Source organism: Carcharodon carcharias, chromosome 4 (genome assembly GCF_017639515.1).
Source record: "Carcharodon carcharias isolate sCarCar2 chromosome 4, sCarCar2.pri, whole genome shotgun sequence".
Taxonomy (NCBI): Eukaryota; Metazoa; Chordata; class Chondrichthyes; order Lamniformes; family Lamnidae; genus Carcharodon; species Carcharodon carcharias.
The window spans coordinates 152,642,662-152,669,100 of NC_054470.1; the positions used below are offsets into that span (position 1 = coordinate 152,642,662).

The window sequence follows — 26,439 nt, forward strand, 5'->3', positions numbered from 1 at the left end:
AGTGGTAGAGGCCCTCACGAGGGCTTTACTGCCTTCAAGGAGCTATTTGGGGTGAGATGTATTTCAACCGTCTCTGCAGCAAACTGGTCCTATTGGCTATTTTCTGCCAAAAAAAAAAATTTGAACAAGACCTGATTTCTACCTCAAAGAATGAGAGTGTTAAAAAAAAATTGCACTTTGCTCACACTCAACATTCACAATAAAGAAACAGGTTAATTCAACAACATGGTTGCAAATTCTAAATTACAAGTGTGAATTTGTTCCAGATGAACGTACTTGGCTGCATTTTCATCCAAAATCTTCAAATAGTGATGCACAGGGTCCAACAGCTGTGGCAGCTCCAACAAAACACGACGAAGAAGGGATGAATTTAACTGGGCCTCAGCAGCTGGGAGCAGTGCCTGGAAGCCCACCTCCAAATTTGATAAAGTGCGGACCAACTGGTAGAACTCCCACAGGGAGCACTAAAACAAAAATAAGTCACAGGGTCAGTTGCAGTACCTAGCCTGGATGGTGCACTGCTGCCTTTAATCAGCACTCAAGATCAAAAATAGCCCTCTTTTAATCTCGTACTGAATATGGATTCATACCTAAAAGAAAAAAAAGCCTGCAAGAAATAAGAAAAAATCCACACATCCCTCAGCCAGTAAGCAGACTTTTATTCCATTCTGCTGCTCTATTGCAAAGGCAATATGGGAGACTACGGTTCTGCCTGGAGGTAATGCATGACATCTGATACCAATTAGCAATCACCACACAGGGCACTTAATGCACTATACAAAATATTTAGGTTTGAAAATGTAATTTTATTTTTTAAACAGCTGAACTTAGACAGTCAAAAGTTATATTGGGGTGACATCACACTGCCAAACAGACATTTAAATCTATCACTACAGAACTTCTCCAGCTCCTATTGTAATGAAAAGTTTAACCCAGTTAAAAGAAAATATTGGGATAATGTATCCGCTAAAATAACAACCACAGAAATTTGTACAAATCGATTAAACATACCCATGTGCTAATACTGCAAAGCAAGAATTCGCTACCTATGCATTACTATGGAACCATAGGGAATATCTTAAACAAAAACAGAATTACCTGGAAAAACTCATCAGGTCTGGCAGCATAGGCGGAGATAAAAAGAGTTGACATTTCGAGTCCTCATGACCCTTCAACAGAACTCATGACTCGAAACATCAACTCTTTTCTTCTCCGCCGATGCTGCCAGATCTGCTGAGTTTTTCCAGGTAATTCTGTTTTTGTTTTGGATTTCCAGCATATGCAGTTTTTTATTTTTATATCATAGGGAATATCTTGTTTCTTAAAAATAATTGCTTACACCATTGGTGACACAGTGACTAGTGGGTTTTGCAGCAGAATCACAATGATGATTCGCCACATTTGGCTGTGTTTTGGACGGAGTGCAGGACAAATGCTGTCTCAACATCCCACAGTGGAAGAAAGTGGGGGCTGGGAAATTACCGAAGCACGAGTAAACTCGGTCATTTGCATTCACAAGGCTAGGTGGAAAAGTAAGCTGCAAGGAGACTGCAAAAGGTCATAGGCCAGTTAAATGATTGAGAATTAAGATGATGGATTGAGTATAATGTGGGAAATGTAAATTATTCACTATGTTAGGAAGAATGGAAGAGCAGAATATTTTTTAGAAGATATTTCAAAGGCATTTGAGGCCCTGACATGCAAAAGACAGAAAGTTAACATACAGGTACATCAAGCAGTTAGGAAGGCAAATAGTATCTTAAGTCTTTATTGCAAAGGGGTTGGAGCAAAACAGTAAGGCAGTCTTGCTACTATTATCACAGAATCACAGAGTGCAGAAGAGGCCCTTTGGCCCATCGAATCTGCATCGACACATGAGAAGCACCTGACCTACCTACCTAATCCCATTTACCAACACTTGGCCCATAGCCTTGATTATTATGTAAGGATTTGGTGAAACAACATCCAAAGTCCTGCATACAGTCTGGTCTCCTCAACTAACAAAATATATACTTACCTTAGAGGAGTTGCAACAAAGATTCACCAGCTTTATTCTTGAGATGGGAGGACTGAGTTTAGCAAAACAAGAGGTGATCTAATTGAAACACACAAAATTTTGAGTGAGCTGGACAGGGTTGATACTGAAAGGATGTTTCCTCTGGCCGGAAATTCTAGATCTACAGGGTCATAAACTCAGGATAGGGAGTCAGCCATTTGTGACTGAGGTGATTTAGGACTGAGAGAAGGAGTAGTTTCTTCACAGAGAATTGTGAATCTTTGGAATGCTCTACCCCAGGGGGTTGTCGATTCTCCAATGACAGTACTCAAGACTGAGATGGACTGATTTTTGGACATTGAAAGAATAAAGGCAAATGGGTGTTAATTGCATTTTTACTGCGTTTAATTGTAGGCAGGTAGTGGGCATTCACTTTTGCTCCTCTTTAGTAGTCAAGTTTAGCTTGTAATCTGTAACTGTGCAACTAAATACTGAATCACAGAATCAAACCCTGCACTGTTCTTTTTCAGATAACAGTCTTATTCCTCTTTGAAAGCTTCAATTGAACCTGCCCCCACCATACTCTCAGGAAGTGCATTCCAAACCCTAACCACTCGCTGTGTGGAAAAAAAAATTTCCTCCTATGTTAAACTTCTCTTGGACACTGGTTAGGCCACACCTAGAGTACTATGCACAGTTCTGATCTCCATACTATAAAAAGGGCATAGAATCAGTGGAACAAGTGCAGAAAGGATTTACAAGGATGATATCAGAACTAAAAGATAAAAGCCACTAGGAAAGATTGGACAGATTGAGACTTTTATCTCTAGAAAACAGGACTTGGAGGAAACCTAACTGAGATCTCTAAAATTATGTATGAGTTAGATAGATTGTGGAGAGACTGTTTCCACCTGTGGGAGAATCAAAATTTAGGGCTTAAATGCAAGAGAGCTATGAATAGTTACCCAATAGGAAAATAACAAGAAAGTTGTTATCTTAAGGTAGTTAAAATGTGCTAAATTGTTATGGTAAATAGCTTAGATGCTTTCAAAAATAAACTAGTGCGTCCAGTTCTGGGCAAGACAATTTAGCAAGATATGAAGGCATTAGACAGGGTGCAGAAAAAATTTAAGAGGAATAGCTCCAGGCATGAGGAACTTCTATTACATAGATTGGAGAAGTTGGGGTCATTCCTCTGGAGCAGAAGGTTGAGTGGAGATATGATAGAGGTTTTCAAAGTCACGAGGGAAACTGTTCCCATTGTTGGAAGGATCAAGAACCAGAGGACAGCAATTTAAGGTGATTGGCAGAAAAAGCAATGATGGCATAAGGAAAAACATTTTTACACAATGAGTGGTTAGTGGAGTACACTGCGAGTGTGATGGAGGCAGATTCAATCATAGCTTTCAAAAGACAATTGGATTATTATCTGAAGAGAAAAAATTTGCAGGCAATGGGGGAAAAGGCAGGAGAATAGCACTAGACAAACTGCTCTTGCAGAGAGCCAGTAGAGAAACGGCAGGCCGAATAGCTGTGACATTCTATAATTCAATATGTAAGATAGACGGGAATAGAAAAATACGCTGAAAGACGGAGGTGAGGTTGATGGAATGGAGGAGGCTTGTGTGGATTATAAACATTAGCACAGACTGGTTGGGCCAAATGGCCTGTTCTTGTGCTGTACACTGTATGTAATATCACTTGTAACACTTAATACTTAGAAAACGATGTAAAGATTGGCTCTAATTGTATTCTTCACCAACTGCAGTATAACAATAAGGATAGGATGGGAAAGTGGAGCTGATGTAGAAATTCAGCCATGTGCTCACAGTTACTTATGTACATAAAAATTATTTTCTCAGCTTCTTCCTAATAGTTTCTTAACACTCTTCTAAAGGATGAACTGACATCAGTCCACTCATTTTGTACTGTGGATGTACCTACACCACGTGGACTGCAGCAATTCAAGAAGGCAGCTCACCACCACCTTCTCAAGGCCAACCAGGGATGGGCAATAAATGCTGGCCTAGTCAGCGAAGCCCACATCCCATGAACGAATTTTTTAAAAAAACGTACCTTTTTGTGATAGATACTACAGATTCCTCTCTCCAGATCAGGGAGCTTAGACAGCAGATTTTGGGTCTTTGCCAGAACAATGGACTCTGATCTCAGAATTTCAGTGACTGCATCCAAACGAGTATTAATTTCACTAAAAATACAAAGAGAGAATTGAAGAAAATCAATGCTTAAAAAAAACAACTATAAAGAGCTATATCGGTCCATTGCCAGAGATCAGGTGGATCAAACCAGGAAATCAGATGGCTAGTACTTCCAGCTGTCTCTGCTGAAACACATGTGAAACATATTACCTTTCAGGCTGGATGCCTACATTTTAAATCGAGAACTCAATTAATTATCCATGGTGATACAAATGGTTCACTGATATTTCTCATATTCGGGTGGTGGTTCCAAGAAGACTAATGCCCTTGAAAGGCAAGGAGGAACTTAAAAACACAACATAAAAGTGACAAGTAATCCATTTTTCAAGAAATTTTTATTTCAACTTATCTGTACTTTTCATCCAATGTAAGGTGTTTCAATTTCTGAGTGCACAGGTAATTTATACTTATTTGTAATTGTATAGCGAATGTAGATTCATTTATCCTTGCTGTTGCAGATAACGTGTCCTGTGTTTTCTGAGTCGGACCATGACGAGACATTAAGATTACCAATATCATGGCGTAACTGCACACTAAATATATCCAAGAGGATACTGAAAAAGAACATTCCTACACTCGAGCAACAATCAGATATGCCATCTTTGAGGTCTATTTGGCTGAGTTAAGGAAGGGTCGTTAGTCAACATACGACAGATGGGGCAAATAGACAACAAAGCCTATCAAAAAATGTTTAGCTCATCTGATCTTTCTCTCCCAAGAAAATTAGCAACTGAAGTTAAAACTGAATAGTACCACAAATCTCTGATCATCTTATCAACTCAAAGTCTATAATACAAAGCAGGGGGGGTTACATTAGCGATTTTCCAGTCCTCTGGGACCCTCCCTGACTCGAGTGATTCCTGAAAGATCACCACTAACGGCTCCACTATCTCTTCAGCTATATCCTTCAGAACTCTGGGGGGTAATCCATCTGGTCCAGGTGATTTATCCACCTTCAGACCTTTCAGTTTTCCTAGCACTTTCTCTTTGGTAATGGCCACCATACTCATCTCTGCTCTCCTGACTCTCTTGAACTTTGAGGATGTTACTCGTGTCTTCCACCATGAAGACTGACGCAAAGTACCTATTCAGTTCCTCCGCCATTTCTTTGTTCCCCACTACTACTTCTCCAGCGTCATTTTCCAGCAGGCCAATGTCCACTTTTGCCTCTCTCTTACCCTTTATATATCTAAAAAAAACTCTTGCATTTTTTTTATATTACTGGCTAGTTTACCCTCATTTTTAATCTTCTCCCTCCTTATTTCTTTTTTAGTTGTCCCTCTATTGGTCTTTGTAGGCCACCCAATCCCCTGGTTTCCCACTGCTCTTCGCCGCATTGTATGTTTTCTCTTTAGCTTTTATGCTGTCCCTGACTTCCCTTGTCAGCCATGGTTCTTCATGCTCCCTTTAGTATGCTTCTTCTTTCTAGGGATGAATTTTTGCTGTGTCTCCCAAATTACTCCCAGAAACTCCTGCCATTGCTGTTCCACTGTCTTTCCTGCTAGGCACATCTCCCAGTCAATTCTGGCCAGCTCCTCCCTCATGTCTCTGTAGTTGTCTTTATTCAACTGTAATACTGTTACATCTGATTCCAGCTTTTTCCTCTCAAATTGCAGGGTAAATTCTAACATATTATGGTCACGTTCTCCTAAAGGTTCCTTCACCTTAAGTTCCCTTATTAAATCTGCCTCATGACACATCACTAAATCTAGAATTGCCTGTTCCCTAGTGGGCTCCAACACAAGCTGCTCCAAAAAGCCATCTCGTAGACATTCCACAAATTCCTTTTCTTGGGATCCACTACCAACCTGATTTTCCCAGTCTACCTGCATATTGAAATCCCCTATGATGACCTTATTACCCATCCTCATTTGCCTCAAAATGGTGATAGTGGACCTTATTCTTGAACTGCTGTAGTTCTTGTGATGACAGTGTTCCCACAATACTGTTAGGTAAGGAATTCATGGATGTTAATCCTGTCACAATTAAGGAACAACAGTATATGTCCAAGTCAGGTTGACAAGTGACTTCGAGTTGATGGCGTTTCCTTGACATTGCTGCTCTTATTACCATCTGTAATAAAGACATCACAAGGGAGGGAGATGCAATCAACGTAGCTTTGGTGAGCTACTGTAGTCCATTTTGTAAACTGTACATACTACAGTAACAGCGGAAAGTATAAAATATTGAGTCCAGTGGCTGGAGCACCGAACACCAAATTACTTTGACCTGGATGGGGTCAAATTTCAAATGTTGTTGAAATTGCTCCATCCAGATGAAGAATGAGTGTTTCACCACACTCCTGGCACATACCTTATAAATGGTGGATAACATCTATAGGATTTGAGGGTTCAAGAAGTGAGCCACTTGTCTGTCTTTTCTTGGCTGGTCCATATAAGTTTCTACTCAATGGTGACTCTCAAGATACTGAAGCCAGCCTTTTCATCCCATTTGCTTTCTTTTGCACAAAAATTTCAAAATTGGAGATTTTATCACATTCCTTTCTCTCCTCACATCTGATACTCAATTTCCTCATCTGTCCTCTCTTCAGGCCTATAACTTCTTTATTGATCAGCAACAGCAAATGCTGCAATTCCAATGGCTGACACTCTACCTGCTATTGTCACCTTTGTCCTCTCCACCCTTCAACCAGCAGGAGGTATCAAGTAGTAATGTGATTTGCACAATGCAGAGCTACTTGCAAACATACTGATTTTTAAAAATAAATAATTGTCATATTTGAATGGACTATTCATCCTTCATTTGTATATTACACATGTAAAAATAAGCAGATGCAATATCTGGTTACTGTGAAACAAACCTCTTCAAGCTTTCTGTTACCGACTATGCATTGTTTATAGGGAAAACATGAAGTGACTCTCTTCGTAGCCCATTGTTGTGTATAATATATGCATGCACACGATACTTTCCTCAATATGGCAAAAAAATTGACAACTTCTCTGCCTGAAACAACAAGCACATCTAATGATCAGTTTTTATAGGACACTTCTTTCAATCCTTTATAAAGAACGAATTACAAATTGCAAGCAAGCTGCTACTATTACTATACATGACAAAGGTCACTGGCAAAAAAAGTAGAAATACAGAAAAGCCTCTTCTGGAGTTATCATGCCCTCTATAAAACACTGCTGATAATAAAATCATTCCACCAACAACAGATGTTATTGATAAAAAAAATGTTTTCTGTTGGACTGCATTACATAACATAAAAGGAGACTGGGTTCATCACAAACAATACAAAATAATCAGCTTGTGCAACAATCTTGGAAGAAAATTTAAAATTGCCAAAATACCCATCACCTACAGTTGTTTGCAACCAGTTTTGTCCTTTTCACAGGCATTTGCGCACAGCTGGAATGAGGTGTAGAATATTTGCTGTAGCAAAACGGTAGGTCTTAAAATGTTAAAAGGTTAATCTGCAGATTAATCATCTCTACAGACAACAGTCTTAATCCTCAAAGTTACCAATCCAGTTGCATTCATCAATCCCTAAAAAAATCAGAAGTACGTCCTTTAAAAGATTGCAGCTCAACCACAATCCTCATCATCAGTCCTACGTAGTCATGAACCTACATTGCACCGCTGGGTTTTATTCGTAACTTTAATTGTAGTGAATGCAATCATTTAGCTTCAGCTCAACTCTAAACGAGTAGCAACATTGGACAAACACACTGAAGCTCACCTCGCTTTTGTTAAAGGCTGCGCCACCCATTTCTTTAGAAGTCGTCTTCCAAAGGAATTCTGGGCATGATCAAGGACCCAAAGCAGACTACCTTTTGTCGTGCCAGTGGTCTGCCAAGAAAAAGAAAATTAGACATTAGCCTACATATTTTTTAAAACAAATAGTATGTTTCTTCAGATGACTGTGATTCTGCTTTGAGTTTATTATAAACGAGTTTCGTTTTACTATCACCACTAGACCAAATTTCTAGTCCATAATTGAAAAGTTAAGCAAATGTAAAATGGTAATTTTTCAGAAAAATGAATCTGGATTTACATCATCAAGTGAATCTTTCCCAACTCCATAGTACAAGTTCAAGTCTAATTATTAGTAAGGATGCATTTATATATACAGCAATAGAACCAGTTTGTTCAGTGGGTAGCTGAGCTAAGCAGACAAGTTCCCAAGTTTTATTCTCTGTCTATGCTGTATTAGCTGATCTCAACCACAACAGCTCGGAGTTACAAGTGATTCCAGAGCCCTTGCATTAGATGGTGGAAATCTTTGTCTGGTATACCTTATTGCTAACTACTAACCCCTGTTGGATGTATATGTATGTAGATAAGGATAAGACAAAATCAGGCTCCACTGTGAAGTTTCAATGTTGACTAGCCTGCCAGTACAAAATGTCAGGGTTTATACATCAATAGTAGCCATTTAGGCAAGGGTACCAGAGGGTGCCCAGTGCTCATGGAACCATTCCCAGGAAGAAGCTAACGCTAATATTTCCTACATTACAACAGTGACTCCATTCTAAAGTGCTCCAAAGTACTTGGGGAAGGCGGTGGCATAGTGGTGGTACTGTCACTGGACACTGGACTAGTACTCCAGACAGTGGACTAGTACTCCAGATACTCTGGGTAATGCTCTAAGGACTCGGGTTCGAATCCCACCACTGTGAAATTTGGATTCAATAAAGAATCTGGAATTAAAAGTCTAATGATAACCATGGAACCATTGTAGATTGTTGTAAAAACCCATCTGGTTCACTAATATCCTTTAGGGAAGGAAATCTGGCCTACATGTGACTCCAGACCCACAGCAATGTGGTTCACTCTTAAATGCCATCTGAAATGGGCAAGCCAGTTCTCAAGGGCAATTAATGCTGGCCCAACCAGCGATGGATCATCCCATGAATGAATTGGCTGTAAAGCGCTTTGAGATTTCCAGTGGTTGTGGAAAGCACTACATAAATGCAAGTCCTTTCTTCTCTTGGAAGAAAAGAAAAAATTTGGGGAGACTAAGGGGCAAAAGTACACATTTTTCAGAGTAAAGAACATAGGAAATACAGCCATACAGCCCTTCGAGCCTGCTCTGCCACTCAATAAGATCATGGATGACTGTCTACTCTTCAACTCTACCTTCCTGCACTAGACCCAAATTTCTTCTTATCCCTTGATTTCTTATCATCCAAAAATCTATCTTTCTCTATACAGCCCTATGGAGTAGGGAATTCTAAAGATTCACAGCCCATAAAGTGCAGAAATTTCTCTTCACCTATGGCCAACCTCTATCTAAGACTTTGACCCAATGTTCTACGTTCCCCAGCCAGGAAAAATATGCTCACAGAATCTTACCCATCAAGCCACATTAATAATTTTATATATTTCAATGGGCTTACTTTCCATTCTTCTAAACCCTCAGGTTTTTTTTAAGTTCTTTTATGGGAAGTGAGCTTCACTGGCAAGGCCATCATTTGTTGCCCATCCCTAATTGCCCTTGAGAATATGGGCTTTGTCTACTTAATCTCTCCTCATAGGGCAATTCTGTCAGTCCAGCAATCAGTCTAGTGAACCTCTGTTGCACTTCCTACAAGGCAGGTATGCCCTTACTTAGACCAGGAAACCAAATTGTACTCTGGGTTCAGTTTCACCAAGGCTCTATCTAAATGCACTAAGGCTTCTTTACTCTTCTCCTCTAATTTGTTTGTAATAAAGGTTACATACTATTTGCTTTCATAATTGCTTGCTGTACCTGCATGTTAGCTTTCCGTGATTCATGCACAAAGAGAACCAGGTCCCTCTGAATAGCAACATTTACCAGTTCCTCACCTTTTAAAAAAAATACTCTACTTTTCTATCAAAGTGAATAAACTTCAATATTCTCCACATCATATTCCATTTGCCACCTTCTTGCCTAGCCACTTAACCTAACTCTATCTCTTTGCACCATCTTTGCAACTTACTTTCCCACAGAGCTTTGTATCATCAGCAAATTTGGATACATTACACTCAGTCCCCTCATCCACTTCACTGGGCAGAATTTTATGCTGCCCCACCAACTGGTTTGTAGGCTGACAGGGGAATGGCCATCAAATTTCTCGGATGGTATTCCCACTAGGTTCCCGCCCACTCTGACCTTGCCTCAATTTTACACTGGGACAGGCGAGGCCTACGTTGGCTCCCCCAACCTTGCCCCAAACTTTATTTTAATTATTTTATGGGATGTGGGCTTTGCTGGCTAGATCAGCATTAATTGCCCATCCCTGGTTGCCCTTGAGAAGGTGGTGGTAAGCTGCCTTCCTGAAGCGCTGCAGTCCCTGTGGTCAAGATACACCTACAAGTGCTGTTAGGGAGGGAGTTCAAGGGTTTTGACCCAGTAGCCAATTATTGAGCACCTAGGGGTCATTTCCCACCCAGCCTCAATTTTCAGGCTGGCAGGAGGAGTTCAGGGGCAGAGAGGGAAGCCCAAAAAGTAATCCTGTCCAGGCCTTTGGAGGGAGAGGTGGGGGGGCACACCGGCACCTCCAATACTCCAACCCCTTCTGCCCACCCCCCCCAGGCCTCACCTCCCCACCCTGCCCCGAGACCCCCGAAACTTACCTGGTCCTGGACTCTTAGGGCTTCGGCTCTCGGAACTGTTGCAGTCCCAGTCCTGTTCTCTGGGACTTCTGGCACTAATCAGATTGTCCAGCAGCTCTCGGAAGTAGGTCTTCTTCCCAAGTGAGGGGTAGAAGTCCTGCTCCAGTCAATTAACACTTGTTGGAAAGTTAAATTGCTTGCAGGGTAGGGAGTATTAGCGAGGATGCATTCTCCGTTGACTCCTTGGATGGCAGGAAGGCAAAGACCGCCATCCTAAGAGTCCTGGCCATTGATGTAGCTGAGGCCCAGGCACTGATTCTTGCGGGGCCCCACTATATAGAGCATATCAACCCAAAAATAACTTGTTTATTCCTCCTCTGTTAACCAACCCTCAGTCCATGTTTATATATTATCCACAACCACATGAGCCCTAATTTTGTGTAATAGCCTTTTGTGTGGCACCTTATTGAATGCTTTCTGCAAATCCAAATGCACAACACCCACTGGTTCCCCTCTATCTAATAATTTGTCAAGCATGATTTCCCTTTCATAAATCCAGGTTTCCTCTGCCTAATCATGCTCTGATTTTCTAAGTGGTCAGCTACCTTGTGCCTAATATTTTTCCAACTACCGATGTCAAGCTAACTGGCCTATATTACCCATTTTCCCTCTGCCTCCTTTCTTGAATAGTGGGGTTGTGTTTGCTATCTTCCAATCCACAGGGATCATTGCAAAATCTAGGGTTTGTGACTGACAAATATAAAATTTGAAAAGCATATATGCACAGACAACACTTCTTTTATAATTATGCTAATGGCCTAAACTTGGGTGTTCAGGGCACAATTTCAAAACTTGCAGATGACACAAAGCATGGAAGTACTGTGTACTGTGAGGGCGATAGTGATAGGACATACACAGGCTATGGAATGGATGGACATGTGGCAGCTGAAATTTAATGCGGAGAGGTATTAAATGGAATGCTTTGGTGGGATGAATGAGGAAAGGGAATATAAAATAAAATGAAAGGTTAAGTTCTGAAGGGATTTCAAAACCCAGAGAATGCGCGATCCTCAAACCGCATCTAGAGGGACTTGTGTCCATATTAGTAAGACCTTACATCTTTTAACGTACCAAAAGTCCATGTAAACACTCATCACTGACTGCTGCTGCTGTTACTGTGTTTGGTTGACTGCAATATCAACAAATTAGGTTAACATTTTAATAGAACACTGCTGGGGTGTGGAGGTGGAAAGGTCAAGGGGAAGTAAAAATACAAACCAAACCAACCGAAAATCCATTCACTGGTTAATTGCCAGGTTAGGCAGTAAGAGCAGTTCATTCATTGATGCTCTAGGAAAATTATCAGATGCTATCTGTCATTTCATTTGACTGTTTACTCATACCTGGTTTTGTAAAATTTCCAAGTTCTTCAAGGTTGTTCCATTGATTGACATGCATGTGGAGTCCTCAGAGAATTTGCTCAATTTACTGGAGAGGGTTTAAAAAAAAGTGCCTACATAATTACTGAACACACCCAGAAACACCCAAATACATTAATCATTTTTCAGTTATTTGGTCAAACCCTTGCAGTGTAACCATTCTTACCTTTTGAGTTTTTTGAAAATGCTGTCCTTTGACCTTACAATGCCTGTCTTTTCTCATCAGTAGAAATAAATTACAAAACCCAAACTGAAAACAGAAAATGTTGGAAAGATGCAGTAGGTTGGCAGCATTTGAAGATGAAAGGTGAATTAGGAATTTCAGCAGGGGAGCTCTATCAGCACTGATGGATTCCCATCCAAGGTATTAGCTTATCTCTTCTCTTCAGATACTGCCTACCTGCTGTACATTTCCAGAACTATCTGTTTTTATTCCCTCAGGCAATTGTCTTCAGTTCACCAAGTGTCCGGGTCTGGCACAGATAGAAACCCAGTTCTGATTTTAAAATCCTCCAAGCTAAGCTGCCAAAAAAATCCACACAAGTTTTTTGTTTGTCCAGTATGGAGTGCATGCTCTCCCTTCCCCACTTACCAAAATCTGGACAGTCTAAGGGCAGGTAGGCAGAGTAAAAACTTCAAAAGGACTACTCCAAGTATACACTTGGGCTGTTGGAATTCAACAGCTAAAACCACACAGTTAAATAAAACACAACTCCCCAGTGAAAGGTGCCATCAAGCTTCCCACTGCTTTCCCAAATAGCTATTAAAAAGTTCCATCTTGCACATTTTATCTTCCATACATATGGACTTATTTTATACAATGCCCTGCAGGATTACAGCTGCTATGCCAACCTCACCACCACTCATAAGGCTAATTGGAAAGTGCAAACTCCACTCAGCCGGCAATATTCATTTTTTAAATTCTTTCTTGAGATGTGAGCATCTCTGGTTGGGCCGGTATTTATTGTCCATCCCTAATTACCCTTGAGAAGTGGTGGTGAGCTGCCTTCTTGAACCACTGCAGTCCATGTGGTGCTGTTAGGGAGGGAGTTCCAGAATTTTGACCCAGCAACAGTGAAGGAGCGGCGATATATTTCCAAGTCAGGATGGTGAGTAACTCGGAGGGGAACTTCCAGGCGATGGTGTTGCCATGTGTCTGCTGCCCTTGTCCTTCTAGATGGTAGTGGTCATGGGTTTATAAAGTGCTGTCTGAGGAGCCTTGGTGAGGTTCCTGCAGTGCATCTTGTGGATGGTACACACTGCTGCCACTGTTTGTCGGTGGTGGAGGGAGTGAATGTTTATGGCTGGGGTGCCAAACAAGCAGGTTGCTTTGTCCTGGATGGTGTCAAGCTTCTTCACTGTTGTTGGAGCTGCACTCACCTAGGCACGTGTAGAGTATTCCATCACACTCCTGACTTGGGCCTTGCAGATGATGGACAGGCTTTGGGGAGTCAGGAGGTGAGTTACTTGTCGCAGGATTCCTAGCCTCTGACCTGCTCTTGTAGCCACAGTATTTATATGGCTAGCCCAGTTCAGTTTCTGGTCAATGGTAACCCCCACAAGATACTGATGCTGATTCCTACTTGCGCTTGAAAAGGTTTTGGTGAGCCACCTTCTTGAACCATAGCAGTCCATCTGATGTAGGTACCCACACAGAACTGTTAGGAAGGGACTTTCAGGATTTTGACCCAGCGATAACGAAGAAACTGCGATGTAGTTCCTGGTCAGGATGGTGTGCGGCTTGGAGGGGAACTTGAAGCTCGTGGTGTTCCCATGCATCTGCTGCCTTTGCCCTTCTAGGTGATAGAGGATGCAGGTTTATAAGGTGCTGCCAAAGGAGCCTTGGTGAGTTGCTGCAGTACATCTTGTAGATCGTATACACTGCCACCACTGTGTGCCAGTGGTGGAGGGAGTGAATGTTTAAGATGGTAGATGGGGTGCTGATCAAACGGGCTATTTTGCCCTGGATAGTGTCAATGTTGAGTGTTGTTGGAGCTGCAATGATCCAGGCAATTGGAGATTATTCCATCACACTCCTGATTCGCGCCACTTAGATGATTGACAGGCTTTGGGGAGTCAGGGGGTGAGTTACTTGCCTCAGAATTCCCAGTCTCTGACCTGCTCTTATAGCCAGTGTTCATTTAACTAGTCCAGTTAAGTTTCTGGAGGGTAACCCCTCCCCCGAATGTTCATGGTGATGGATTCAGCGATGGTAATGAGGCTGAATGTCAGGGGAAGATGGTTGAATTCTCTCTTGTTGGAGATGGTCATTGCCTGGCACTTGTGTGGTGCGAATATTATGTGCCATTTATCAATCCAAGCCTGAAGGTTTTCCAGCTCTTGCTGCGTTTGGACACAGACTGCTTCACTATCTGAGGAGTTGCAAATAATATTGAACTGTGCAACCATCAGCAAACCCCCATAGTTCTGATCTTACTGATCTTATGACAGAGGGAAGGTCATTGATGCAGCAGCTGAAGATGGTTGGGCCTAGAACACTACTCTAAGGAACTCCTGCAGTGAAGTCCGAGAGATGAGATGATTGATCTCCAACAGCCACAACCATCTTCCTTTGTGCTCGGCATGTCTACAACCAGTCAGAGTTTTCTCCAGATTCACTCAGCTGTGCCAGGTAGATGACTGACTATAAGATCACAGGTTAGCAACTTTTTCTTTTTCAGGTGAAAATTCAGGACAATTGTTATTTATTAAATTCATTAGAGGTCCAGAACCATTACGTGCAATTTCAATGATCAAGATCTCTGCTAATCCCATTCGTCCCATGGACTGCAGCGGTTCAGGAAGGCAGCTCACCACCACATTCTCAGGGGCAACTAGGGGTGGGCAACAAATGCTGGCCCAGCCAGCGAAGCCCACATCCCATGAATGAATCAAAAGAAAATCTACAGCGCTTTTAAAGGTGTGACATGTTCATTCAAGAACAAAACTAAAATCTCAAAATTAACAACATTCATATTGCACCTTTAACATAGGAAAATGTCACAAAGCATTTAATATCACACAGAATTATTATTTGGCTTAGACCTTTTAAACACTTTCATTATTTTTATGAAAGAAACTGCTGCACCATAGTGATCAATATTCAAAGTTGCTTAATTCAAATCATCTGTTAATCCACTTTTTATGCAAAGTTTTAATTTGTGGTGTTAATTTGCATTGCTTATTTCAAATTATTTGATCATTTAATGCAATGTTGGATCACCAGGATTGTGCTTGTGCATTCTGCCAAACATTAATTGAAAATCCAAATTGTATCGTCTTGTTTTAAATGCAGGTAGTAAATAAAACTGGTTAACAAATGAAGTTAGTGTTCAGATGCCACTACTTGAATTAAGTGTGCCAGGTGTCTATTAGCAGCACCTACTATCAAGATCATTAATCACTGATCATGCAATCTCCTACTCACTTTCTGAAATGCATTGACCAATTTACACCAATTCAGCTGCTTTTTTTTAAAAAATAAAATTAAATCAACGAACAATAAGGCAGCACATTTGAGGGCAAGGACTCGTGATCTCCTGGAAATAGGAGATGAGAGAAACTGCAGAATTCCATGGCTGATGCCAGCTCTCCACAGCCTTTCCCCAATGGCCAATTAAAATTTCTTCATGTCTAAGCCAGAGTCATTGCTGGTGAACCTGACCTCGTCCTCAACTAGCACTCACAAACGTTCCCATATGAATCACTGGATAGTGAATAGGTAATGCTAACCCCCAGTTGATTTTTCCTGCTCCCCATCTCAGAAGTGCAGAAACCAATTGCAGCTTTCTTTCCATCACCTGACGCCGCCCAGCCCAGGATCAAATCTGGAGCTTTCCTGGTTTTTGGATGGATAAATATACCAATCAGGGCGCCTAACCACTGAGCCATTAGAGGATTTTATCCTTGCTTTTAACCACTTGCAAACATGCTCAAGTGTTGTTGTGAAGCTGAAGAGAAATTAAAACACAGATCTGTAATTTCCTGAGCTCACCTCAAATTATGTAGGATCTTCTCCAGTTTAAATTCGGAAAGATATTTGATGACTGCTGCTAGACATGAAATGACCGGTATCTCCAAATTTAATATGATGGACAACTGTTGAGATTCTACAAAACAAAAAGTAGGTTCTTCTGCACAACTGCATTAAAAACACACAAAGCTGAGGATCATCTCCAGTAGCATCAGCACTATGAAAAGAGACTTCTCAAAAGCTACTGAACCAGATCAAGAAGCCCCAGTAATTAACAGGGATTCTTCATTGTTACTTCTTCAGACGTAGACTCAAAACTAAAAGATCGCCAGTAAGCTCCCAGCTTCAATTCATTTTTAAACATTTTCTTTGAGGAAAGACAAAACTGACAGAACAAATGATTTGATTTCCCCCACCCCCACCACTGATCATCAGGTATTTATGAAGTAGCAGAGATCGAAAAGAAGTCAACAATTAGTGTTGCTCCCTTAGTGGAAGCAGTGAGTGTAACAACAGAAGGTATAGAATTGGGTCATGATAAACAATCTATTCTGTGAAGGATACTTGAATACACACAGGAAAGCTAAAATGAGAAAAGACCATTCAGCCCATTACTCCCTATTCTTCCCACAGACCATTAAGCTCCTTGTGCACTTTCATAATCTACTGAGTCTTCTTAGGGGAAAATTCCCTAATGTTATCAAATAATATTCCCCAAAGACCACCCATCCACACTCTTCAGCAATTCAAACTTGCTTGTTATCCTTTATGCATAACGTTCTAAAAACTTTTTAAGCAACAACGTCTTGTATTTATATCCCATCTAACATGGAAAAATGTCCCAAAGTTCTGCTCAGATGCATGATCATAATGCTTATGCAAATCCACCATTTTCCCTCTGTAGCTGAAATTGATCCAAGATTATATTTGGTCTTAATTCCTCATGTGAAAAACTACAGATCAACTTGAACCTCAGATTAAGTTGTTTTTGAAAAAATTAGCCCAGGTCTATTCCATTTGAAGCTAGTATTTGCTTTATTATAGTCTGTTTATCTTAACAGCCCAGTCAGCGACAGAATTTACATCAGAAAACATATTGGTGTGAAACTTAATCATGCTGCAAAGAAGGGCAAAGTGGGAAGGAAACAAAACTGCCCAACAATAGATGCTGCCCTCTATTAATCCTTAGAGTAGCTATAAATGTTTCTGAAGGGTGGATAGAGAATGTAGAACTATTAAGCTGTCAAGTTATTTAAATGGGCAGCCCTTTAAAAAATGAAAACACCTGTCTGCCTGTGTCTGAGAGAGTTGAAAAAAACTGTTCCAGCAGTTTCAGTGACTGTTGACTTAATCCTAAATGCTATTATTATAGCATTATTATGAGTTGGCTTCTTTCGACAGCCTATTATCACAGTAGGGGATTGAAAGTTCACAGTTTGATTGACAGATCAACGAGATTATTAAAGGATTAGCTGTCTTTGATACGGGGCTATGAATACAGCTGTTGTGATAAGGGAATAAGTACTTGAGGGGATTTAAAATGGGCTTTCGTGAATAGGTTTTTATTATATATATATATAAAATATATATGAAGTTGTAATAGGTATTCAGAACTTTATTTTATTTTATCTCAACATGACCTCTTGGTTTGCCCATGGTGGGCGCTGGATGAGTTGGTATGGACGGTCTAATGGTCAAGGGTGGTGGGTGGGGAGCCATAGATTGGCATGAGTTGGCACTAAGTTGGTATGGGGTTATAAGGAGCCATGGGAATGGGAGGAGAGTTATGATTGGCATGAGTTGGCATGAATGGGCAGGGGAATGGGTGGGTGTTGTGACAGGCTGTGAGGGGGTGAGGGCAATAAGCAAACAGCTGGGACAAAGTCCCAGAAAACCAAGACCCGCGTCGTCACTTAGCAGGCCCTGTGGCTGCTTCCAATGTGCATCTGGGGGCGGTGAGCCTGGCTTCATCCCACATGCACTCCCACGGAACAAAAATCCTGCCATTCAGGGCACTTTCTTCCAAGACAGGTACGGCGAGCTAAGGAAGTTCCCAACTCCCACTACTCAACTCAGGTGAAAAAATCCAGAACTCTGACCTCCAGTTGCATGAATATTTATAGACTTTTGAAATTGTAATAACTACAGGCAAGTCATTCTCTTCATATAAACATTTCAATATAATCTTCATTAATGCTATTTAGTCATCAAAGTAGATTAATCAATCTAGATAACCTACTATTTATAGTAACACTGCCTTATTACGGGTTACCTGGAAAGGTTTACAGGTGAGGAATAATTTATCTGTGGTCATCATTGTTTCAATATCCTAACAGCAAAGGCAAATCCTGCATAAAACATCCCTTCAAATAAATGGGTTAGCCCTCACCTATACAATAGCCGATATCCAAACCAGCAGCTCATGGGATAAATGCATGAATTTTAGAATTGCTTATGATACCTTTATAGATACATAAAGAACTCTCATACCACTTATTATCTAGCTTCAGTAAAGCCTTTCAATATAATCCTGTAAGCAGCCAGCAACACCAGAAACAATAACAGTGTGTTTTAAATGTACAACTTTCCTCCACTGAAGGCAAATGTGACCAAACAGTGTACAGGAGATTACAGTCATATCACTCTGCCCTGAATTCTATACAACATTCGCTTGCAGGATTCAAAAGACTGTTAGGAAAGCCAGCAGAGTAAAGTAGAATGTAACTAGGAGGCTAAGGGTGGGCAACTAAAATTCTGAGAAAGGCAATTTTTAAAAAATCCTTAAAATTGTAATCTCATCTACCTCCCCCTTCTCACTGCTGCCAACGAGGGATATTGACTCTTGTGCTAGTTCTGTAGAAGCTTAGGCCTTGGAGTCATAAAAGATTCATTTTGCATCCACTGGGTCCAATTTCTATATGCTCCTCAATCCTCATTAAAACTCTCACTTTCCCACTAAGCTTTCCCACCCAGTCCACAAACACTCCTTCAGCTTTGTCCTTGCTCAAGGCCTGTCCACCTCTCAATCATCAAGGCTATCACTGACCACTTTTACTCTTTGCTAACTACTCATAACCCCCTACATTCCTCAAAATTAGGCCCCGAGGGGGGGAAAAAAAACTTCCTCACAGTTCTCTCACTAATTCACTCTCAGCAGAATGCTTTCTGTTGGTGACAGACTTCAGAAAAGGCTAGAACAATTGATGACCTTTAATATTAGCTTAATTAACTGTGTCCTTTTAAATGTGATCTGAAGCCTTTTGGATTAAATTTAATTCTTCTCCTGCACAAACCTGTAATGGTGCAAGGGATCTATTTAAGTTCTAGCCATGAATGTGGCTTCCAGAATCCAGCTCTTCAGAGTGGCAGGGCATACAACAACCTCATTAGCACTCCTACTGGGATCATTCAACTTGTCCCACTGTTCTTTATTGACAGATGGACTAGCATTTATTGTGTCAGTACTACAAAGAACTAAATACAAACAATAAATAGTAACAATAATAATGCATTTTATAAAGGGGTTTGAATAACTGAAGTAAAGAGTTTATTATTAAACATTGTTAGCACTAATTTCCTTAGAACTTAGGAACACAAGTGAGAAAGTATACTGACTGCATCACGAACGATGAATAGCAAAATGATATCCTTTACAAGTATTCATCTGTTCTGATCAGGCGTTAAGAGTTTTTATAACAATATGAATGCTACTCTGAGACTCGTACCTATAGAGTGCAGTGCAAAGTTAGCAGATCAAAGTTACACAAAATTACAGATCAGCTACACCTTGCTCTGTCCAGCAACAAATTACACTTTGAACATGGAGATTCAGGTGATCCAATCGAACTACTGGGGAACATTTGTAAAGTTATTCACTTGTGGCTCGAATTTCATGCAAGGTGCTTCAGCACACTCAGGAACCTAACTGCCTGAAATATGACATCGCTTTTGTATAGGTGTAGCTGTGAAACTGCGACCAATACAGAAACAATGTTAGTATTGACTATTCCAATGCTCTCCTGGCCAGCCTTCAAGCTTGCAGCCTCCATAAATTCGAGCTCGTTCCAAACTCTGCTGCCTGTTTGCCAACCTCACACTGAGTTCCATTCACCCATCATCTTCTACTTGCTGACCTACATTGGCTCCCAGTCCAACAAATGCTTTATTTTAAAATTCTTACCCTCGTTTTCAAATTCCTCCATGATCTTGCCCTTTGCTATCTCGTTTGTGTCTTCCAGTCCTAAAACCCTCTGAGATCTCTACAAACCTCCAATTATCATCTCTTGCACAAGCCAGACTTCTGTTGCTCCACCATTGGCAGCCTTCAAATGTCTAGGCCTTAAGCTCAGAAATTCTGTCCCTAAGCCTCTCTAGCTGTACCTCTCTCTCCTCTAATGACATTTCGTAAAACCTACCTCTTTGACCAAGCTTTTGGTCACCTGTGCAGATGCTATTTTAGGTGACTCATGATCAATTTTTGCTTTATATGACTCCTCTGAAGCATCTTGGAATGCTTTAGTAGATTAAAGCAACATAGCAACGCAAATTGCTGGTGGTACGTATTCTGTGGAAGTAAACCTGCATGTCTCCCATTCCCTGTTGCTAAGCACGTCTCACTGACAAGGAGACCAGTGAAAAATCTTAGATTGTAAACTCACATCCTCCTGTTTAGAGATCCAGTTTATTAGAATATCAATGTACTGGATACTAAACGACTACTGTTTGACACAACTGATTATGACAGTATTTCTTTGACAATGACTTTCTTTAAAAGGTGATATAAGGTACGGTACCTGAAAGATCAGAAGCTCCATGTGCATAAAACTCAGAGGTCAACTGGAAAGCATGACTATACTCAAAATGGATACTGTCCATGCGCTCAACGCGAATTCTATCATCACGTAAACTGCAAGATAAAAATTAAAAATGATAAGCACCATCTTTATCAATCAATTACATGCTTTTATACAATAACAAATCTGCCTCGTGGAGTACAAGTATTTTAATACTGATGACAAGCCAGGTGTGTTTCAAGTTGGCAACTTTCTGATTAGGAAACCAGAGAAACTAAAATGGCTCAAAATTTCATGTTCCAGCCACAAGAGCCTTATGGTCATATCATGAATGGAAATGCATTTTTGCAATCTGATAACCCATTTATATCCATTATATGAAGCTGCTCCCTATGTTCTGAATTCACCACATTTTTACCACTGAATTCACCACTGATGAGCATGCACAAAATATGTGCAAGCAGTAGCATTTTAAACATATCTGCATGTTGTATGTTGAGTGACAACCGTGATTCAATTGGTAGCACTCTCGCCCCTTAAGTCACAAGGTTCTGGGTTCAAATCCCACTCCAGGGCTTGAATGAAAAAATCAAGGCTGAGACTCCAATGCTGCACTGGGGGAGTGCTGTCCTGTCAGATGAGATGTTAAACCAACTCGGACTCCAACTGTAGAAGAACATCAGAAAGAATTTTGACTCAAAATACGCCCCCAGTTAAAATAATAAGTAAATGTGGCTAAGTACCTAGTTGAGCAGAATAGAGGGAGCTCTAAATTGCATTTAGCCCTTGTTACCCACAAGATCTGTAGGGTTTTCGCTCTGGCCAAATTTGACATCTCTCACTTTGCAAAGCCCACAAAATTTGGCGGTGTACAAAGTAGTGTACGTGGACTTCTAAAAGGCATTTGATATAGTGCTGCACAACAGACTCGTTACAACTCATGGAATAAAAGGGACAGGAGCAACATGAAATTGGCTGAATGACAGGAATCAGATGGTAGTGATTAATGGAGGCTTTTGGACTGGAAGGTGGTTTGTAGTGGAGTTCCCCATGGGCTGGAGAAGGTTCAGAGGAGATTACATAGAGGTGTTTAAAATTATAAGGGATCTGAACATTGGTGGACGGATTCAGAAGGAGGGGGCACAGATTTAAGGTAATTGGCAAAAGAAGCAATAGAGACATGGGGCAGGATTTTCCGCTTGGCATGTGGGCACGCCCAACATGCTTGAGCATGAAATAGCGCGCAATGACGTTGGGCAAGCGTCCCGACATCATTGCGCACTTGCGCAATATTCCAGTTAGCAGGTGCACGCAAGAGTTGGCAGCGTGCCCACCGACAATTAAGAGGCCTACTAAGGTCCTTAATCACTGAAAAGTTATTTTTCGCTGCCCAGCCAACCTTATGGTTGGTGGGCGGGCAAATCGGCCAGGTGGCCTTTGGATTTTTTAGGAAACCTCATGCACGGGCGGGATGAGCTTTCCACAATTGAATAAAAAAATAAATAAAATTGGCCAGCCAGCGTGGAACAGCAGTCGGTGGCTGATCGTGGGTGGCGGACCGTTTCACGGCCGCTCCCGGACCCGCCCAACAACCTGAAAATCCTGCCCATGAGGAAAAACTTTTTCGCACAGCAAGTGGTTGGGATCTGGAATGAGATGCCTGAGAATGTGGTGACGGCGGGTTCAATCGAGGCATTCACGAGGGAATTGGATGATTATTATTTAAGAAGGAAGAAGCAGGGTTAAGGGGAGAAGGTGGGAGAATGGCACCAGCTGCATTACTCATTTGGAGAGCCAGTGCAGACACGATGGGCCGAATGGCCTCCTTCTGCTCTGTAACAATTCTGAGATTCAATCTGCCTGCTCTGGTGGATGTAAAAGATCCCATGACACTATTTCAAAGAAGAGCAGGGGAGTCATCACTGGTGGCCTGGCCAATATTTATCCCTCAATTAACAACAGGGGAAAAAAAAAATCACCTGGTCATTATCACATTGCTGCCGGTGGGAGTTTGTTGAGCACGAATTGACTGCCACATTTCCAACGTTATAACAGTGACTACATTTCAACAAGAAAAAGTCATAAAGCACTTTGAGATGTTCAGTGGTTGTGATAAGTGTTATATAAATGCTAGGTTTTCTTTTTAATCTGAAATCTGAGAAATGTCACTGGCATAGAACTCAAAGCTACCTCAACAAGGTGGCATCTGTGCCTCCAGAAGCAGAGCTCTAACATAAATAGGATGCTAATGTATCTCAACAGGAAAACAGAAAATATTACACTTAGATTCCACAGCATCCAAAACAAAAGGAGAATAAGGTTTACTGAAAAAGGTGCAACAGCCTACCTAGGCCAGGTTGAAAAGAGTGACACTAAACAAAAAGAGATATACAAGAAATTACGAGAAAATATGGAACTATCAAGATTTCTCTGACGACTGCAAATTGTTCAGTGACACAAACTCAGGTTCACTCTCCAGTCTAAGCTGAGTTAGCTGATCTTGATCAAAAGAGTGATAAGATGCTAGTATCCATGCACTAGAGAGAGGAATAAATCAGCCAAGGTTGTCAGCTTTTATCATTGCAGGGTGTCTGTTGAAAGTTCACAGGCCTGGATGTATATATAAATAATTGCTCGTTGGATAAGGGGTAACTGGTATCTATGGGACTATAATCACACAAAGCAATCAACACCTGCAGAAGGAGAGAGAAAACTAGAGAATAAAATTGCCAAATAAAATCAAGGAAATAAATAAAGAACTAGCAATACTGCCTGAACTGAAGATAAATGGCTAAAATTAATAAAATAACACAGCAGGAAGCACAGGTCAGAGAAATGGGGCGACAATGGAGTCTCCACCCAGTACTACCTACCTGCTTACACGGGATGCTCAGCAACCCCTCTGGAAGCATGGATTTGCATTTATAATCCTTCATCATTGCTTGATTTCTACATATTTTGTAAGTATTAGCATTTCTACCATAGCATTGCTCATGGAGAATTAAATAATATTCTATTTTATAACAATAGAATCATTACTCTGAATACTAACTTTTAGTACCATGGTGCAGCTGTGTCTTCGCAGTCTGTCACTTTAAAAGCACAGTGTGAATGGTGCAAGTAAACACACCACAATGTAATTCAAAAGATTAAAATGTTATCTGGGGAGGAAATCCTGCAGACTGGCATGTGCTGGTCAGTTTCAAACTGTAACTCAAAACACCTCTGATAAATGTAATTTGTGTCGACAATACAGCGAGATCTGGATAATGGCCAGACTCAGACTGGAAAGTGGCACACAGGGGTAGGTAATGTCCATCATGGACAAAGGAAAGCATCAGCATATGAACAGGAGGATGAGGCTGCTTTATATCTGTACTGCCAGTAACAGCGATCCTTTTCCTCCAACCACCACTATTTTTGAACATATTGCAGTTTTCAGCATATTAATAGTTTAATATGATACAAAAGTAAATAAAATGTAATGTAAACTTAGTTTAAAAGTGATCATTTATAAAGAAACTGACAAAACTCTGTTTTAAGTTAAAAATATATTGTTGTGTTTGTCAGAGTATTACAACATTTATGAATGCATAGACACACCAGCACAAATGAATCACAGAACAATCGTATATTTACTGCTTTCAGTTTTCCTTAATATAAAAGAGGCAAACAGCAACTTGTCCACCATCTTGAGCAGCACCATCATTGATGAGTTCTCCCCATCATCCATGACCTAGGATGGGCGAAGCACCTATGATCAGAAACTGAGCTGGACCCACCATATCAACAACATGGTTATAAAAGCAAGGCAGAGGCAGTGTGTTCTTCGAAGAAAGGCTCATCCTCTGAACACCCCAAAAACTCTTCTGAGCCCAAAAAACTATTCATCAATCTGCAAACCGCAAGTCAGGATTTGATGAAATAGTCACCACTTGCCCAGGTTAGTATGGCCAGAACAATTCTCAAGATTGCCAGAAGAGAGCAGTTCACTCCTGCTGCAGCTGTAGCGACACAATCGGAAGCAACCCCAGGATGCAACAAAACCAACTTCAATTTCACTGAACTCCTGTTTGACCTCCACAACATACAGAAAGGAAGAGGAAGGTCCATCTATCATAGCATTCTATTGATGGACTCATTCTAAGCTATCCTTTAGAGTAAATAAAATCACCCATTTAGAATAAAACAAGTAGCTATACTCTCTAAAGCCATGTTCCCACCATCACTGCACAGTATTGCTTAAAAAAAACAATGCAGCTGAGCTACACCAGGGCAAATGTTCCAAAAGCAACTCTGTACAACATCTGACTGAAACATCTGAGTAAACTTTTACTAAAGATCACCAAAAATAACACTTGGCAAATTTTCTCTCAGATTTATTTCTTAGACCTCAGCTTTTGTAGGAAAAACTGCCCCAGAGGCAACAGAAGGGAGTTTGCCTTTCGCATTAACATCAGCATCGTGGGCTGAAAAAAGTCAAATATGAGACAGAAGTCAGAAGTATAAGTGAGTTGGCAACTCTTAAGATTCCAAAGACTTTGGTGGATTTCAATCTTATTGGGGCTCACTTATCCCTGTGACCATTTTTGCAGGTCATCATTTGTTCCTTGACTACCTTCGTAAACCAAGCACTCCACCACTGGTGCACTAATGCTTCAGGAACATCATTACCAATTTTGTCCCGGTCTGTACAGAATTCGACTGATAGCAACACGTTTCCATTTTGTAATGCTGGCATTTTCACCAAAAATCATCAACAGAACACGTTTCACAACTTAAGTAAGTACCATCTGATAGCCATTCCAGAGGCATGGCTACAGGATGACACAGATTGGGACCCGAATATTAAAGGGCATATGACATTTAGGAAGAACAGAATGTTAGGAAAAGGTGGAGGGGTGGCACTGTTAATTAATGATGGTACTAGCACATTACAGAAGGGTGACCCAAGTTCAGGAAACCAGGATGTAGAAGTGGTTTGGGTTGAGATGAGGAATGATAAAGGCAAGAAGTCACTTATGGGGGTGACGTACAGGCCCACTAATTGCAACTACACAGTAGGACAGAGTATAAAAAAAAGATAATGGGAGCTTACCAGAAAAGTATAGCAATAATTATGGGGCTTTTAATCTACCTGTAGTCTGGCCAAATCTGATGGACAAAGGTAGCGTAGATGAGGAGTTCATACAATGTTTTCAGGACAGTTTCTTGGAACAGCATATTCTGGAGCCAACCAGGGAGCACACTATACTAGGTCTGGTGTTAAGCAATGAGATTGGATTAATTGGTAACCTCATAGTGAAAGCATCCTTAGGTAGCAGCAATCATAATACGGTTGAATTTTACATTCATTTTGAGGGAGAAATGAGTGCATCCAAGGCTAGTATTTTAAACTTAAGTAAGGGCAATTGTGTGGGCATAAAAGCAGAGCTACCTAAAGTGAACTGGCAAATGAGGTTAAGGGTTAAGTCAA

The 26,439-nt window shown here is 40.9% G+C and overlaps 1 protein-coding gene across 3 annotated transcripts in view; it reads right to left on the bottom strand.

The window, feature by feature from the left end:
• Window positions 1-26,439, bottom strand: part of msh3 (mutS homolog 3 (E. coli)) — a 341,409-nt gene that overhangs the window by 225,522 nt on the left and 89,448 nt on the right. For 2 of the 3 annotated variants that reach the window (XM_041186817.1, XM_041186819.1), the window contains exons 9-15: window positions 20,964-21,076; window positions 16,192-16,306; window positions 12,162-12,246; window positions 7,919-8,028; window positions 4,073-4,205; window positions 2,018-2,095; window positions 277-464 (exon numbers count right to left, since the gene is read on the bottom strand). In XM_041186817.1, coding sequence (XP_041042751.1) covers window positions 277-464; window positions 2,018-2,095; window positions 4,073-4,205; window positions 7,919-8,028; window positions 12,162-12,246; window positions 16,192-16,306; window positions 20,964-21,076 — 822 coding nt within the window. The remainder of the gene's footprint in view (window positions 1-276; window positions 465-2,017; window positions 2,096-4,072; window positions 4,206-7,918; window positions 8,029-12,161; window positions 12,247-16,191; window positions 16,307-20,963; window positions 21,077-26,439) is intronic. The other variant, XM_041186818.1, reaches the window with a different exon arrangement.